The 16,743-nt window shown below is 39.3% G+C and overlaps 3 protein-coding genes across 3 annotated transcripts in view; 2 read left to right on the top strand and 1 right to left on the bottom strand.

Moving 5' to 3' along the window:
- Nucleotides 1–16,743, bottom strand: part of LOC118938102 (NLR family CARD domain-containing protein 3-like) — a 160,774-nt gene that overhangs the window by 55,166 nt on the left and 88,865 nt on the right. The gene's annotated exons all lie outside the window — the stretch shown is intronic.
- LOC118938464 (NLR family CARD domain-containing protein 3-like) lies at nt 4,143–10,514 on the top strand (the record flags this gene model as incomplete). The annotated part of the gene is made up of 6 exons (XM_036942484.1): nt 4,143–4,225; nt 7,204–7,320; nt 7,590–7,674; nt 7,786–8,014; nt 8,382–10,173; nt 10,460–10,514. Coding segments are annotated over exons 1-6 (2,316 nt in total), but the record flags the coding sequence as incomplete, so codon positions are not given.
- Nucleotides 12,088–13,552, top strand: LOC118938474 (stonustoxin subunit beta-like). The gene is made up of 3 exons (XM_036942518.1): nt 12,088–12,092; nt 12,470–12,516; nt 12,929–13,552. Exons 2-3 carry the CDS (start codon nt 12,495–12,497, stop codon nt 13,465–13,467), a joined length of 561 nt encoding a protein of 186 aa, XP_036798413.1. The 5' UTR covers nt 12,088–12,092; nt 12,470–12,494; the 3' UTR covers nt 13,468–13,552.

Below are 16,743 nucleotides of genomic sequence, written 5' to 3' on the forward strand. Positions count from 1 at the left end.
CTCTCTCTAATGTATATGACTCTATCAGGATATATATACCTCTCTAATGTATATGACTCTATCAGGATATATATACCTCTCTAATGTATATGGCTCTATCAGGATATATATACCTCTCTCTAATGTCTATGGCTCTATCAGGATATATATACCTCTCTCTAATGTATATGACTCTATCAGGATATATATACCTCTCTCTAATGTCTATGGCTCTATCAGGATATATATACCTCTCTCTAATGTATATGACTCTATCAGGATATATATACCTCTCTCTAATGTATATGACTCTATCAGGATATATATACCTCTCTAATGTATATGGCTCTATCAGGATATATATACCTCTCTAATGTATATGACTCTATCAGGATATATATACCTCTCTAATGTATATGACTCTATCAGGATATATATACCTCTCTCTAATGTATATGACTCTATCAGGATATATATACCTCTCTAATGTATATGACTCTATCAGGATATATATACCTCTCTCTAATGTATATGACTCTATCAGGATATATATACCTCTCTCTAATGTATATGACTCTATCAGGATGTATATACCTCTCTAATGTATATGACTCTATCAGGATATATATACCTCTCTCTAATGTATATGACTCTATCAGGATATATATACCTCTCTAATGTATATGACTCTATCAGGATATATATACCTCTCTAATGTATATGACTCTATCAGGATATATATACCTCTCTCTAATGTATATGACTCTATCAGGATATATATACCTCTCTAATGTATATGACTCTATCAGGATATATATACCTCTCTAATGTATATGACTCTATCAGGATATATATACCTCTCTCTAATGTATATGACTCTATCAGGATATATACCTCTCTCTAATGTATATGACTCTATCAGGATATATATACCTCTCTAATGTATATGACTCTATCAGGATATATATACCTCTCTCTAATGTATATGACTCTATCAGGATATATATACCTCTCTCTAATGTATATGACTCTATCAGGATATATATACCTCTCTAATGTATATGACTCTATCAGGATATATATACCTCTCTCTAATGTATATGACTCTATCAGGATATATATACCTCTCTCTAATGTATATGACTCTATCAGGATATATATACCTCTCTCTAATGTATATGACTCTATCAGGATATATATACCTCTCTAATGTATATGACTCTATCAGGATATATATACCTCTCTAATGTATATGGCTCTATCAGGATATATATACCTCTCTAATGTATATGACTCTATCAGGATATATATACCTCTCTAATGTATATGACTCTATCAGGATATATATACATCTCTAATGTATATGACTCTATCAGGATATATATACCTCTCTCTAATGTATATGACTCTATCAGGATATATATACCTCTCTAATGTATATGACTCTATCAGGATATATATACCTCTCTCAGGACCTCTTCTATGTGTTCTCCTTTGACCATTTGACATCTTGTATTTACTGTTGTTTAGGCTGGTTGAATGAGTTGTCTATGAAAGCTACTTCATCTGTGAGAAAACAGGCAGCTGCACCAGTGACTGTAAGTTATGTGATTTCCTCATATGAAATTAAAAGTATGTTTGTAGCCTACGCAGTTATAACATGGCTGTTGAAACTGTGGCACATATTTCTCAGTACATTAGAAGTCGGATAAATGTGTTGAGACGTAGGAAAGATGGGCAAACTCTCGTTGGTCTTGGCTTTCTACACACTATTATAAGGTTAGTCGATGTCAGACATTCAATAGTCAGAGTAGGTTGGAGCTATGATCACTTATCATGCTGACAAACCTGATGGTCTCTGTGACCTGATCTGAACAGGTTTAGACTGGTCATCTATGATATGTAGGTTATATACAGTACATTCTCTGTCCTGCTACTGGAAGGACTATAACATTATGTGAACTGATCTGAACATGTTTAGACTGGTCATCTATGATATGTAGGTTATATACAGTACATTCTCTGTCCTGCTACTGGAAGGACTATAACATTATGTGAACTGATCTGAACAGGTTTAGACTGGTCATCTATGATATGTAGGTTATATACAGTACATTCTCTGTCCTGCTACTGGTAGGACTATAACATTATGTGAACTGACCTGAACAGGTTTAGGCTGGTCATCTATGATATGTAGGCTGTAGCCGAGGTATAGAACTTGATCTCCATATCACTAACAACCCACTACTATACATTATAACCTAGTCTACTTTACATAATATAACATATCACTAACAACCCACTACTATACATTATAACCTAGTCTACTTTACATAATATAACATCTACATATCACTAACAACCCACTACTATACATTATAACCTAGTCTACTTTACATAATATAACATCTACATATCACTAACAACCCACTACTATACATTATAACCTAGTCTACTTTACATAATATAACATATCACTAACAACCCACTACTATACATTATAACCTAGTCTACTTTACATAATATAACATCTACATATCACTAACAACCCACTACTATACATTATAACCTAGTCTACTTTACATAATATAAAATCTCTTACTTGATGCATAAAACCTTTCTGAATGGATCAATAATTTCCCCCTCATATCAATCATGTCCGTTTTAGCCCTTCTGTCTACATTCTCAGATACATTTAGAAAATAACAGATTGAAAGACAATAAAAATCCACTTTTAATGAATACAAATAAGTGTGAAACATGGCCTTGTGTTGCTGTACTGTCTATAACTACCTTAATAAACAGTGACTTATTATTATTATTGTTGTTATACTGTCTATAACTACCTTCACAAACAGTGACTTATTATTATTATTATTATTATTATTATTATTATTATTATTATTATTATTGTTGCTGTACTGTCTATAACTACCTTCACAAACAGTGACTTATTATTATTATTATTATTATTGTTGCTGTACTGTCTAGAACTACCTTAACAAACAGTGACTTATTATTATTATTATTATTATTATTATTATTATTATTATTATTATTATTATTATTATTATTATTATTGTTGCTGTACTGTCTATAACTACCTTCACAAACAGTGACTTATTATTATTATTATTGTTGCTGTACTGTCTATAACTACCTTCACAAACAGTGACTTATTATTATTATTATTATTATTATTATTATTATTATTATTATTATTGTTGCTGTACTGTCTAGAACTACCTTAACAAACAGTGACTTATTATTATTATTATTATTATTATTATTATTATTATTATTATTATTGTTGCTGTACTGTCTATAACTACCTTAACAAACAGTGACTTATTATTATTATTATTATTATTATTATTATTATTATTATTATTATTATTATTATTGTTGCTGTACTGTCTATAACTACCTTAACAAACAGTGACTTATTATTATTATTATTGTTGCTGTACTGTCTATAACTACCTTCACAAACAGTGACTTATTATTATTATTATTATTATTATTATTATTATTATTATTATTATTATTATTATTATTATTATTATTGTTGCTGTACTGTCTATAACTACCTTCACAAACAGTGACTTATTATTATTATTATTATTATTATTATTATTATTATTATTATTATTATTATTATTATTATTATTATTATTATTGTTGCTGTACTGTCTATAACTACCTTCACAAACAGTGACTTATTATTATTATTATTATTATTATTATTATTATTATTATTATTATTATTATTATTATTATTGTTGCTGTACTGTCTATAACTACCTTCACAAACAGTGACTTATTATTATTATTATTATTATTATTATTATTATTATTATTATTATTATTATTGTTGCTGTACTGTCTATAACTACCTTAACAAACAGTGACTTATTATTATTACAGACAGTTACCATGGAGATGAAATGTCACAACTACGTTTTCATGTGATGCATTAAATCATCTGACTGTTTCTATGTCTGTTAGTAAATGTTTTATAAGAGATAAATAATAAATGATAACAATTGACATTAAATAATTACTGTGTTAACCACAAACAACATTTTGGATCTCTGTTTAGGGGTCAGTGCTCTAAAATGAGTCTCTCTGGGGAGAGAAAGGAGGGGGGCCCTGGCTCTAAAATACGTCTCTCTGGGGAGAGAGAGGAGGGGGGCCCTGCCTCTAAAATGAGTCTCTCTGGGGAACATGACACCAAAGCTAAGAGGTAAGATGACAATTTTTGATATCATTATTATGAGTTTATTTCCAAAATGTTCACATTTGTTTTTTTTTATCAGAAATGGTTGCTATGGGTACCTTCAATATTACTGTTCTCAGATTTTTAACTAATAGATTTTAGATGGGTGTATATATATATATATATATATATATATATATATATATATACTCACGTAGCTATCTTAATTAAGATGAAAGCACTTACTGTAAATCACTCTGGATAAGAACATCTGCTAAATCAGGGGTTCTCAATCCGGGGTCTGTGGAGGTACTGCAGGGGTTCTCAATCCGGGGTCTGTGGAGGTACTGCAGGGGTTCTCAATCCGGGGTCTGTGGAGGTACTGCAGGGGTTCTCAATCCGGGGTCTGTGGAGGTACTGCAGGGGTTCTCAATCCGGGGTCTGTGGAGGTACTGCAGGGGTTCTCAATCCGGGGTCTGTGGAGGTACTGCTGGGGTTCCACGGCACTGTACTCATTGCAATGTTAGACATGTGATAGAATTTCCACATGATACGACCACTTTTTCTGCTCTTAATTATTGCCTAATTTAATGGAATGCATAAGTTTTTTACCAATTGTGATGGTTGTTACCAGCAGAATATTGACAATATAACCATTACATCAACACACTCTTCACACCCGTTTAACAACTCTAAATATCTTTTTCATAGTAGGTATCAAGTCCCTTGCCAATAATGTTTCCTACAACATTGCATACAATGTTCATATTCATCTAACACATATTACGCCCCAGATACCTTCAACTGTCCAATTTATAGCCATGCACAATTTAGGATTATTATTTAACAACATGATGTTGTGCTCCAAAGGAAGAACTTGAAATAACATGATGTAGATAATTAAATAACAACATGATGTTGTGCCCCAAAGGGAGAACTTGAAATAACATGATGTTTATTAAAATATGGAATCACTAAAAGTTATATATATTTTTGGGTTCAATGAACCTCTAGAGTTCTGATCAACAAAAGGTTCCTGTTTTGAGGATGGGAACCCAGCAGCCCTCCAGTGGTCAGAACAAGTCCACCCATTTATTCCAGCACCCGGCCCGGGATTAGAACCAGCCACCGTTCAGCCATAGGTCATACTCCCTCCACAGCTCCAACTCCTTAGCCGCTGGGTGAAAACCTGAGTTAATCTTCAGAAATAAGCATGAATTAATCTGCTAAAATGAAGACAAAATGCTATGCAGACAAACTAACTAAATATTAACTAAGGTTAACAGCAGGTGTACTAAGTAGTTAAGAGTTAACAGCAGGTTAACAGCAGGTGTACTAAGTAGTTAAGAGTTAACAGCAGCTGCCCTAAGTAGTTAAGAGTTAACAGCAGCTGTCCTAAGTAGTTAAGAGTTAACAGCAGGTGTCCTAAATAGTTAAGAGTTAACAGCAGGTGTCCTAAGTTAACTACTTAGGACACCAGAGTGGACTGAGGTGATCTTGGGGAATAACGACGGAGTTTGTTACAGTGTTGAGACACCGAAGTTTACTGTTCAATTTGCTTTTCTCTTTACAGTCAGAGACAGTGTGAGTGTAGCCAGATCCTTTTCACTCTCTATCCTTGTTTCATTTTGTGGTTCACCGGATTCATCATCGAAACGAGGGACAGACGAACGACCTGCTAACTAACCAAGCTAGTCGGTACAGCTCGGTAATCTAGCTAGCTACTCTACCAGCAGCATCCTAGTTATTCTAGCTAGTCGGTACAGCTCGGTAATCTAGCTAGCTACTCTACCAGCAGCATCCTAGTTATCCTAGCTAGTCGGTACAGCTCGGTAATCTAGCTAGCTACTCTACCAGCAGCATCCTAGTTATCCTAGCTAGTCGGTACAGCTCGGTAAGCTAGCTAGCTACTCTACCAGCAGCATCCTAGTTATCCTAGCCAGCCGGTACAGCTCGGTAAGCTAGCTAGCTACTCTACCAGCAGCATCCTAGTTATCCTAGCTAGTCGGTACAGCTCGGTAATCTAGCTAGCTACTCTACCAGCAGTATCCTAGTTATCCTAGCTAGTCGGTACAGCTCGGTAATCTAGCTAGCTACTCTACCAGCAGCATCCTAGTTATCCTAGCTAGTCGGTACAGCTCGGTAAGCTAGCTAGGTACTCTACCAGCAGCATCCTAGTTATCCTAGCTAGTCGGTACAGCTCGGTAAGCTAGCTAGCTACTCTACCAGCAGCATCCTAGTTATCCTAGCTAGTCGGTACAGCTCGGTGATCTAGCTAGCTACTCTACCAGCAGCATCCTAGTTATCCTAGCTAGTCGGTACAGCTCGGTAAGCTAGCTAGCTACTCTACCAGCAGCATCCTAGTTACCATAGCTACCACTACATCATCACCGGCTGTCTGCATTTCTTGTGGACCGATGGAGCTCCCCGGTTGTTTCTTCCACCTGTTAAATCCCGTGGAGGGCTTCTCCCTCTCTCGTTGACAGATGCTGGCTACCTCTGTCCGGTTGTCCTCTCTTCACCAGATGGACGGTAACTTTAGTGTTTAACTCCTCTGTATCCAAGGACCGAACTTTTGAATATTATTTTCAGGGCGCCTCAATAGCAGGTATTGAACCCCGGGTAAATAATCACTAGTCAGAACCTCAACCTCAGTATACATTCATTATAAAAATCATCTTAATATCTGATATTGTGAGTAAACAACCTCGAGAGTGCGTCTTCCAGCCCTCCAATAAATTACATCATTCAACCCTCCCGGTTAGTAAATTTACCTCAACATGCCCCCGGAGAAGGCAGAGTAACGACACCAGCCTTTTAGCGGGGCTGACAGACTGACTACAACGCTCACGACGCTAAATTAATCTCGTTATTAAAAATGACACACTGCTCGCGCCATTAACTAACGTCTGGAAGTCAGTTCTATTTGTGAAACTTTTCTTATGTTTCCCCATCTGAGCTCAGAGTAGATGAGAGATGTAATGTTTGTCTCTGTTGTGTTGAAGACCAATCAAGCAGGAGAGACCAGCCTCCCCTTTTCCCAGCTGTGTGTCCATGAAGAGTGACTGGTCTATGGAGCAACCTTTACAGTTTAGAGAGGGAGACTTTTCTACTGAACAAAGGTAAGAAGAACTCATGGGTCCTGGTCAGTGAGTTAAACAACACTATCTCTAGTCATTTCTCCTCTCCCATTTTCCCATTTATTGTTGTTGTTTTCATAATCCATAGGCTAATCATTTTGTCCATTTCCATAGTCCTAAAACAATATTAAACAAACACAACATTCCCTCCGTGTGTGTGTGTGTGTGTGTGTGTGTGTGTGTGTGTGTGTGTGTGTGTGTGTGTGTGTACTCCCTGGATGAGGAGATGTAATCTCATGTTTTGTCCACAGAAACCAACAGGAGAGATCAGAGTCAGAGATTCTCAGTGGTCAGTCTTCCCAGAGTCATCAAACAGACCTGGCCTCCATATTCAGTGTATGTGGTCCTGTTATGTACATTTGTTTTTGTTTACCTCAAGTAAAGTTGATCTGTCAATCATTCATTAATGTGTTAATGAGAAAGCATTTGTCTCTTAATTTATTCCAGATGCTTGAAGAGAAAATTCTGACATTTGTGAAGAACGAGCTGAAGATGTTCAAGAGGATTCTTAGTCCAGAACTCCCAGAAGGCTTTGAGAGTCAGAAGCAGGATAAGGAAGTGGTGGACGCTGAAGATGAGAAGCAGGAGAGCAGTGCCAGAGAGGGGGCTCTGAAGATCACACTGCACGTCCTGAGGAAAATGAACCAGAAGGAGCTTGCTGACACACTGGAGAAATGTAAGAGCTGTCTGCCTCATGTTGAATGCTGTTTTATAACATTTAAAAGCTGTAGCTAAAGTACAGCTAAAGTAGCTGTGTAACTCAATGATATTGTAGCAGCCTTAACACAACACCTAGTGACCCCATCAAGTAGCAGCAGGGATGTGTTGTGGTGATTCATTTAGAGAGAGAGACAACATTAATAATACCGTCAATAATACCAATAATAATATAATCAGTCACACCAGTCTGTAATGCATTATGAAAACATTTATACAGACAGTTAAGAGAATAAATTATTGTAAAACTTTATAACAGTCCTTCAATACTGTAGGCATTAAAACAGATGTAATATTAATATCCTCTGTGTTATTTCTTCATTCAGATGAGCTTGCTGTGATTTGCCAACGTGAAATCAAATCTAATCTAAAGAAGAAGTTTCAATGTGTATTTGAGGGGATCGCTAAACAAGGAAACCCAACACTTCTCAATAAGATCTACACAGAGCTCTACATCACAGAGGGTGGAACAGGAGAGGTCAATAATGAACATGAGCTGAGACAGATTGAGACAACAACCAGGAAACAAGCAAGACCAGAGACTGCAATCAAATGTAACGACATCTTCAAACCCTTAACTGGACAAGACAAACCTATCAGAACTGTGCTGACAAAGGGAGTCGCTGGCATTGGAAAAACAGTCTCTGTGCAGAAGTTCATTCTGGACTGGGCTGAAGGAAAAGCAAATCAGGATGTCCAATTTGTATTTTCATTCCCTTTTCGGGAGCTGAATTTGATGAAAGGGGACAAACACACTTTCATTGAACTTCTTAATCACTTCTCAATGGAAACCAAACAATCAAGAATCTCCAACTACGACAAGTACAAAGTTCTGTTCATCTTTGATGGTCTGGATGAGTGCCGACTGCCCCTAGACTTCCAGAAGAACAAGATATGTTGTGACGTCACAGAGTCAACCTCAGTGGATGTTCTGCTGACAAATCTCATCAAGGGAAATCTGCTTCCCTCTGCTCTCCTCTGGATAACTACCCGACCTGCAGCAGCCAATAAGATCCCTTCAGGGTGTGTTGACCAGGTGACAGAGGTACGAGGGTTCAATGACCCACAGAAGGAGGAGTACTTCAGGAAGAGATTCAGTGATGAGGACCTGGCCAGCAGAATCATCTCACACATAAAGACATCAAGGAGCCTCCACATCATGTGCCACATTCCAGTCTTCTGTTGGATTTCTGCAACAGTCCTTGAACACATGCTGAAACATAAGAGAGAAGAGATGCCCAAGACTCTGACCGAGATGTACACACACCTTGTGGTGTTTCATACCACACAGAAGAATGAAAAGTATCTTGGGAAAGAAGAGACAGGGCCACACTGGAATAAAGAGAGCATTCTGTCACTGGGAAAACTGGCTTTTCAACAGCTTGTGAAGGGCAATCTGATTTTCTATGAAGAAGACCTGAAAGAAGCTGGCATTGATATTAATGAAGCCTCAGTGTACTCAGGATTGTGCACACAGCTCTTTAAAGAGGAATGTGTGCTGTACCAGGACAAGGTGTACTGCTTCGTACATCTGAGCATTCAGGAGTTTCTGGCTGCTGTATATGTGTTCCTCTCATTCATCAACAACAATGAGAATCTAATGGCCAAACTGCAAACAACGTCCAGGATATTTTCTGTGAAGAAAAGACACAAGCCTGAAGTTACTTTCTACAAGAGTGCTGTGGATAAAGCCTTACAAAGTGAGATGGGAAACCTGGACCTTTTCCTCCGCTTCCTTCTGGGCCTCTCACTGGAGTCCAATCAGAAGCACTTACGAGGTCTACTGACAAAGACAAGAAGCAGCTCACAGAGCCATGAAGAAACAGTCAAGTACATCAAGGAGAAGATCAGGGAGAATCCCTCTCAAGAGAGGAGCATCAATCTGTTCCACTGTCTGAATGAACTGAATGACCATTCTCTAGTGGAGGAGATCCAAAGATACCTGAGATCAGGAAGTCTCTCAAAACCCAAAGTGTCACCTGCACAGTGGTCAGCTCTGGTCTTTGTGTTGCTGACTTCAGAAAAGGAGCTGGATGTGTTTGACCTGAAGAAATACTCCAGATCAGAGGAAGGTCTTCTGAGGCTGCTGCCAGTGGTCAAAGCCTCCAGAGCTGCTCTGTGAGTAAATACAATGACATTCAAGTACTAATCAGCTAGAATAAATATTCAGTTTAGAGAAAAAAAGGTATTCTAATATGTATATAATATTATATTGAAAAACATATTGAATAAATTCATTGATTTTCACATTAGTATAACAATATGACCATACAATTCTAGGAGATGGAAGATGAATCTATATGTTGTTTGAGAGAATTAACCAAATGCATCTGCCATTGTCCTTCTACACTACTGGTGTTAAATTAACAGTGTGTTTGTGAAGTCATGATGATCTCTTTGTCAGGCTGTCAGGCTGTGGAGTCACAGAGGAAGGCTGTGCTTCTCTGGTCTCAGCTCTGAGGTCAAACCCCTCACACCTGAGAGAGCTGGATCTGAGTAACAATGACCTGAAGGATTCAGGAGTGAAGCTGCTCTCTGCTGGACTGGGGAATCCCCACTGTAAACTGGAGACTCTGAGGTCAGTATTCCTGTAGTTGGTCAACAAGTGATAACTGTTCACCAGATCCACATGTGTTTACCAGACACACATAGTCCACACCATATGTGTTTGGACAGTGAGGTTTATAGTTATACATTATAGTTTTACATTTGATTGTGTTTTAGATAATATTTTTCCTAATAGAAACTAAATGGTGTATAATATAAAAATAAAAATATTAGTACATAGAATGTCACCTTTTATTTTCATATATTCATATATGTTTTATCATTTTTAATCGTGAAACACATATGTCTTAAAATATCCTCAAATTAAAGGTGACATTATATACTGTCACCTCATATGAAACATTTGATCTCAAATCCAAAATGTTGGAGTATAGAGCCACATTTAAAATGTTAGTTTCACTGTCTAAATAGATATGGTGTGGACTGTATACTCAATACAATCTAAATCTGATACCTCACTGTCTAAATAGATATGGTGTGGACTGTATACTCAATACAATCTAAATCTGATTCCTCACTGTCTAAATAGATATGGTGTGGACTGTATACTCAATACAATCTAAATCTGATACCTCACTGTCTAAATAGATATGGTGTGGACTGTATACTCAATACAATCTACATCTGATTCCTCACTGTCTAAATAGATATGGTGTGGACTGTATACTCAATACAATCTAAATCTGATTCCTCACTGTCTAAATAGATATGGTGTGGACTGTTTACTCAATACAATCTAAATCTGATACCTCACTGTCTAAATAGATATGGTGTGGACTGTTTACTCAATACAATCTAAATCTGATACCTCACTGTCTAAATAGATATGGTGTGGACTGTATACTCAATACAATCTAAATCTGATACCTCACTGTCTAAATAGATATGGTGTGGACTGTATACTCAATACAATCTAAATCTGATACCTCACTGTCTAAATAGATATGGTGTGGACTGTATACTCAATACAATCTAAATCTGATACCTCACTGTCTAAATAGATATGGTGTGGACTGTATACTCAATACAATCTAAATCTGATACCTCACTGTCTAAATAGATATGGTGTGGACTGTATACTCAATACAATCTAAATCTGATACCTCACTGTCTAAATAGATATGGTGTGGACTGTATACTCAATACAATCTAAATCTAAATCTACATTCATTTATGAATAGATATGGCAGGTTTCAGGACACTGATATATCTGAATATGTTGAAAAAATATACTGCCACTATTTTCACCACCAAAGAATATCAGTGTGATTTTAATATGATTTGACTCTTTGCAGGCTGTCAGGCTGTCTAGTCACAGAGGAAGGCTGTGCTTCTCTGGTCTCAGCTCTGAGGTCAAACCCCTCACACCTGAGAGAGCTGGACCTGAGCTACAATCACCCAGGAGACTCAGGAGTCAGACTGCTCTCTGCTGGACTGGAGGATCCACACTGCAGACTGGAGAAACTCAAGTATGTAGAGGGTTTATGTCAATGTTCAAAACATACATGTTTGAGTTATCAGGCTAGTTAAGACACACATTCTTACCACCACTTGGACAAAGTTGGGTGTGTGTTCAGTGTGTGTGTGTGTGTGTGCGTGTGTCCAATGTGTGTGTGTCAATCTCTCATCTCAAACACACTGGACACACACAGACAAACTGGACTCTCTCACACACACACACACACACACACACACTGGACAATCACATACAAGCACTGGACACACACACACACAGAAAAACATTCGCTTGATATATACGTGTGTGTGTGTGTGTGTGTGTGTGTGTGTGTGTGTGAGTTCAGGTGTATCCCTCAATTACTGTCTGTTCTTCTGCTTACCGCTACAGTGTGGAACATGGTGGAGAGAACAGAATGAAACCTGGACTTAGAAAATGTGAGTGTTGACTGCTGTGAAGAATATGACTAAGAATAAGTCTTAATTCAAGTTAAGTCAAAGTCAAAGACCTCCATCATTACTGACTTGGTCATATTAAATATCAGCTGTAGTTCTACAGAAGCAGAAATCAGGACACCAAAGTTTACAGAGTTGCTTTGACAATGTGTGTGTGTGTGTGTGTCTGTGTTTGTGTGTGTGTGTGTGTTTGTGTGTGTGTAATTAATGGGAATAAGTGTGTTTTATATTACCATACAGTATAACATATGATCATTCAACAAGTCTCAAGTTACCTTCACTTCTCCTTTTGATACCTAGAAACATCAACATTAAATTAATTAGTGAAAAGTGAGTTAACATTCTAATGTGAATGATGATGATTTCTAATATTGTGTCTGGTTTCATCCATCAGATGTCTGTGATCTCTGTGATCTCACACTGGACCTAAACACAGTAAACAGACTCCTCTCTCTGTCTGAGGAGAACAGAAAGGTGACATGGAGGACAGAGAAGAAGCCGTATCCTGATCACCCAGAGAGATTTGAGGACTGTAGACAGGTGCTGTGTAGAGAGGGTCTGACTGGGCGCTGTTACTGGGAGGTAGAGTGGAGTGGGAGAGGGGCTGGAATAGGAGTGACATATAAAGGAATCAACAGGAGAGGAGAGGTTCAGGACTGTTGGCTTGGATACAATGACAAGTCCTGGAGTCTGAACTGCTCTGACAACAGTTACAGAGCCTGGCACAATAATAAACCCACTACCATAGACGCCCCCTCCTCCAGCCCCCACAGAGTAGGAGTGTATCTGGACTGGCCAGCCGGCACTCTGTCCTTCTATAGAGCCTCCTCTGACACACTGACCCACCTGATCACATTCACCTCCAAATTCACTGAGCCCCTCTATCCAGGGTTCAGGGTTTGGGGTTTTGGCGACTCAGTGTCCCTGAAATAATAACCTGACACACACACTGGACTCACACACACACACACACACACACACACTCAAATTGCACACACACACAGGACAGAGACACACACACACACACACACACTGGACAAAGAGACACTCACTGGACAGAGACACACACACACACTGGACAAACACACACACACACTGGGCAAAGACACACACACACACCTGCTGGACACACACTGGTCACACATACACACACACACACACACACACTGGACACACACACCTGCTGGACACACACACTGGATACACACACACACTGGACACACACACACACACACACACACTGGACTCACACACACACTGTCTGGCACAATAATAATCCCACTACCATAGACGTCCCCTCCTCCAGCTCCCACAGAGTAGGAGTGTATCTGGACTGGCCAGCCGGCACTCTGTCCTTCTATAGAGCCTCCTCTGACACACTGACCCACCTGATCACATTCACCTCCACATTCACTGAGCCCATCTATCCAGGGTTCAGGGTTTGGGATGATGGTAAATCATGAATCCTCAGTGACTCACACACTGAACACACACACACACACACACTGGATACACACACACACACACACTGGATACACACACACACACACACTGTGGGGGGATGGCGACTCAGTGTCCCTGAAATAACAGACACAGACACACACACACACTGGATACACACACACGCTGGACACACACACACACTGGACACAAACACACACTGGACACAAACACACACTGGAAACAAACACACAGTGGACACAAACACACACAGAACACACACAAACACTGGACAATCACACACACACACACACACTGGACACACACACACACTGGACACACACACACACTGGACACACACTGGACACACACACAGGCACTGGACACACACACACACACACACACTGAACACACACTGAACACACACACACACTGGACACACACACAGGCACTGGAAACACACACACACACACACACAGAACACAAACACACAGGACACACCGAACACACACGACACACACACACACACAAACTGGACAAAAACACACACACACACACACACACACACTGGACAAAAACACACACACACACACTGGACACACACACACACACTGGACACACACACACACACACACACTGAATACACACACACACACACACACACACACACACACACTGGACAAACACACACTGGACAAACACACACACTGGACTCACAAACACACACACTGGACAAACACACAAACACACACACACACACACTGGACAAACACACACCCTGGACAAAAAACAAACACACACACACACACACACACACACACACACACACACACACACACACTGGACAAACAAAAACACACACACACACTGGACACACACACTGAACACACACACACACACTGGACAAACACACACACCGGATAAACACACACACCCTGGACAAAAAACAAACACACACAAACACACACACACACACACACACTGGACAAACAAAAATACACACACACACTGAACACACACACACACGCTAGACACACACACACACACTGGACACACACACACACACACACACTGAATACACACACACACACACACACACACACACACACACACTGGACAAACACACACTGGACAAACACACACACTGGACTCACAAACACACACACTGGACAAACACACAAACACACACACTGGACTCACAAACACACACACTGGACAAACACACAAACACACACACACACACACACTGGACAAACACACACCCTGGACAAAAAACAAACACACACACACACACACACACACACACACACACACACACACACTGGACAAACAAAAACACACACACACACTGGACACACACACTGAACACACACACACACACTGGACAAACACACACACCGGATAAACACACACACCCTGGACAAAAAACAAACACACACAAACACACACACACACACACACACACTGGACAAACAAAAATACACACACACACTGAACACACACACACACGCTAGACACACACACACACACTGGACACACACACACACACACACACTGAATACACACACACACACACACACACACACACACACACACACACTGGACAAACACACACTGGACAAACACACACACTGGACTCACAAACACACACACTGGACAAACACACAAACACACACACACACACACTGGACAAACACACACCCTGGACAAAAAACAAACACACACACACACACACACACACACACACACACACACACACACACACACACACACTGGACAAACAAAAACACACACACACACTGGACACACACACTGAACACACACACACACACTGGACAAACACACACACCGGATAAACACACACACCCTGGACAAAAAACAAACACACACAAACACACACACACACACACACACACACTGGACAAACAAAAATACACACACACACTGAACACACACACACACGCTAGACACACACACACACACTGGACACACACACACACACACACACTGAACACACACAAACACACTGGACACACACACACACTGAACACACACACACACACACTGGACAAACAAAAACACACACTGGACACACTGGACACACACACACACACACAGGACACACACACACACTGGACACACACACTCACTGGACAAACACAAACACACACACTGGACACACACATTGGACACACACACTGGACACACACATGCGCGTCTTCCTATAATTGTGACCTTGACCCAGGACCTCTTACAATAACATGTATTTTATGTTGAAAAACTAATTGTACAATTATATACAATATATATGGACATACGTTCCATAGTTGTACAAGTATACAAGGATATATTGTACTTTTCATAATAAAACAGACTTGAAACAAGAAAAGGCTGTTAATTGTGAAAACAGTTTGTTTATTGATTTAACGTTTCCTCTGTCAGGTTGATGTTAACCTGCGACTGGTTGAAACAAGAAAAGCCTGTTAATTGTGAAAACAGTTTGTTTATTGATTTAACGTTTCCTCTGTCAGGTTGATGTTAACCTGCGACTGGTTGAAACAAGAAAAGGCCTGTTAATTGTGAAAACAGTTTGTTTATTGATTTAACGTTTCCTCTGTCAGGTTGATGTTAACCTGCGACTGGTTGAAACAAGAAAAGGCTGTTAATTGTGAAAACAGTTTGTTTATTGATTTAACGTTTCCTCTCTATCACTACTAGCCACTACTACTGCCACTATATATATATAGACCACCTGATAGAACCCAGGTC

This window comes from Oncorhynchus mykiss, chromosome 13 (assembly GCF_013265735.2).
Source record: "Oncorhynchus mykiss isolate Arlee chromosome 13, USDA_OmykA_1.1, whole genome shotgun sequence".
NCBI lineage: Eukaryota > Metazoa > Chordata > Actinopteri > Salmoniformes > Salmonidae > Oncorhynchus > Oncorhynchus mykiss.

Bases quoted from the DNA above. Each gene is read 5' to 3' on its own strand.
- LOC118938474 (XM_036942518.1), top strand. From the start codon at position 12,495: ATGAAACCTGGACTTAGAAAAT. The intron at 12,517-12,928 runs GTGAGTGTTGAC...TTCATCCATCAG, and splicing joins GAAACCTGGACTTAGAAAAT to ATGTCTGTGATCTCTGTGAT.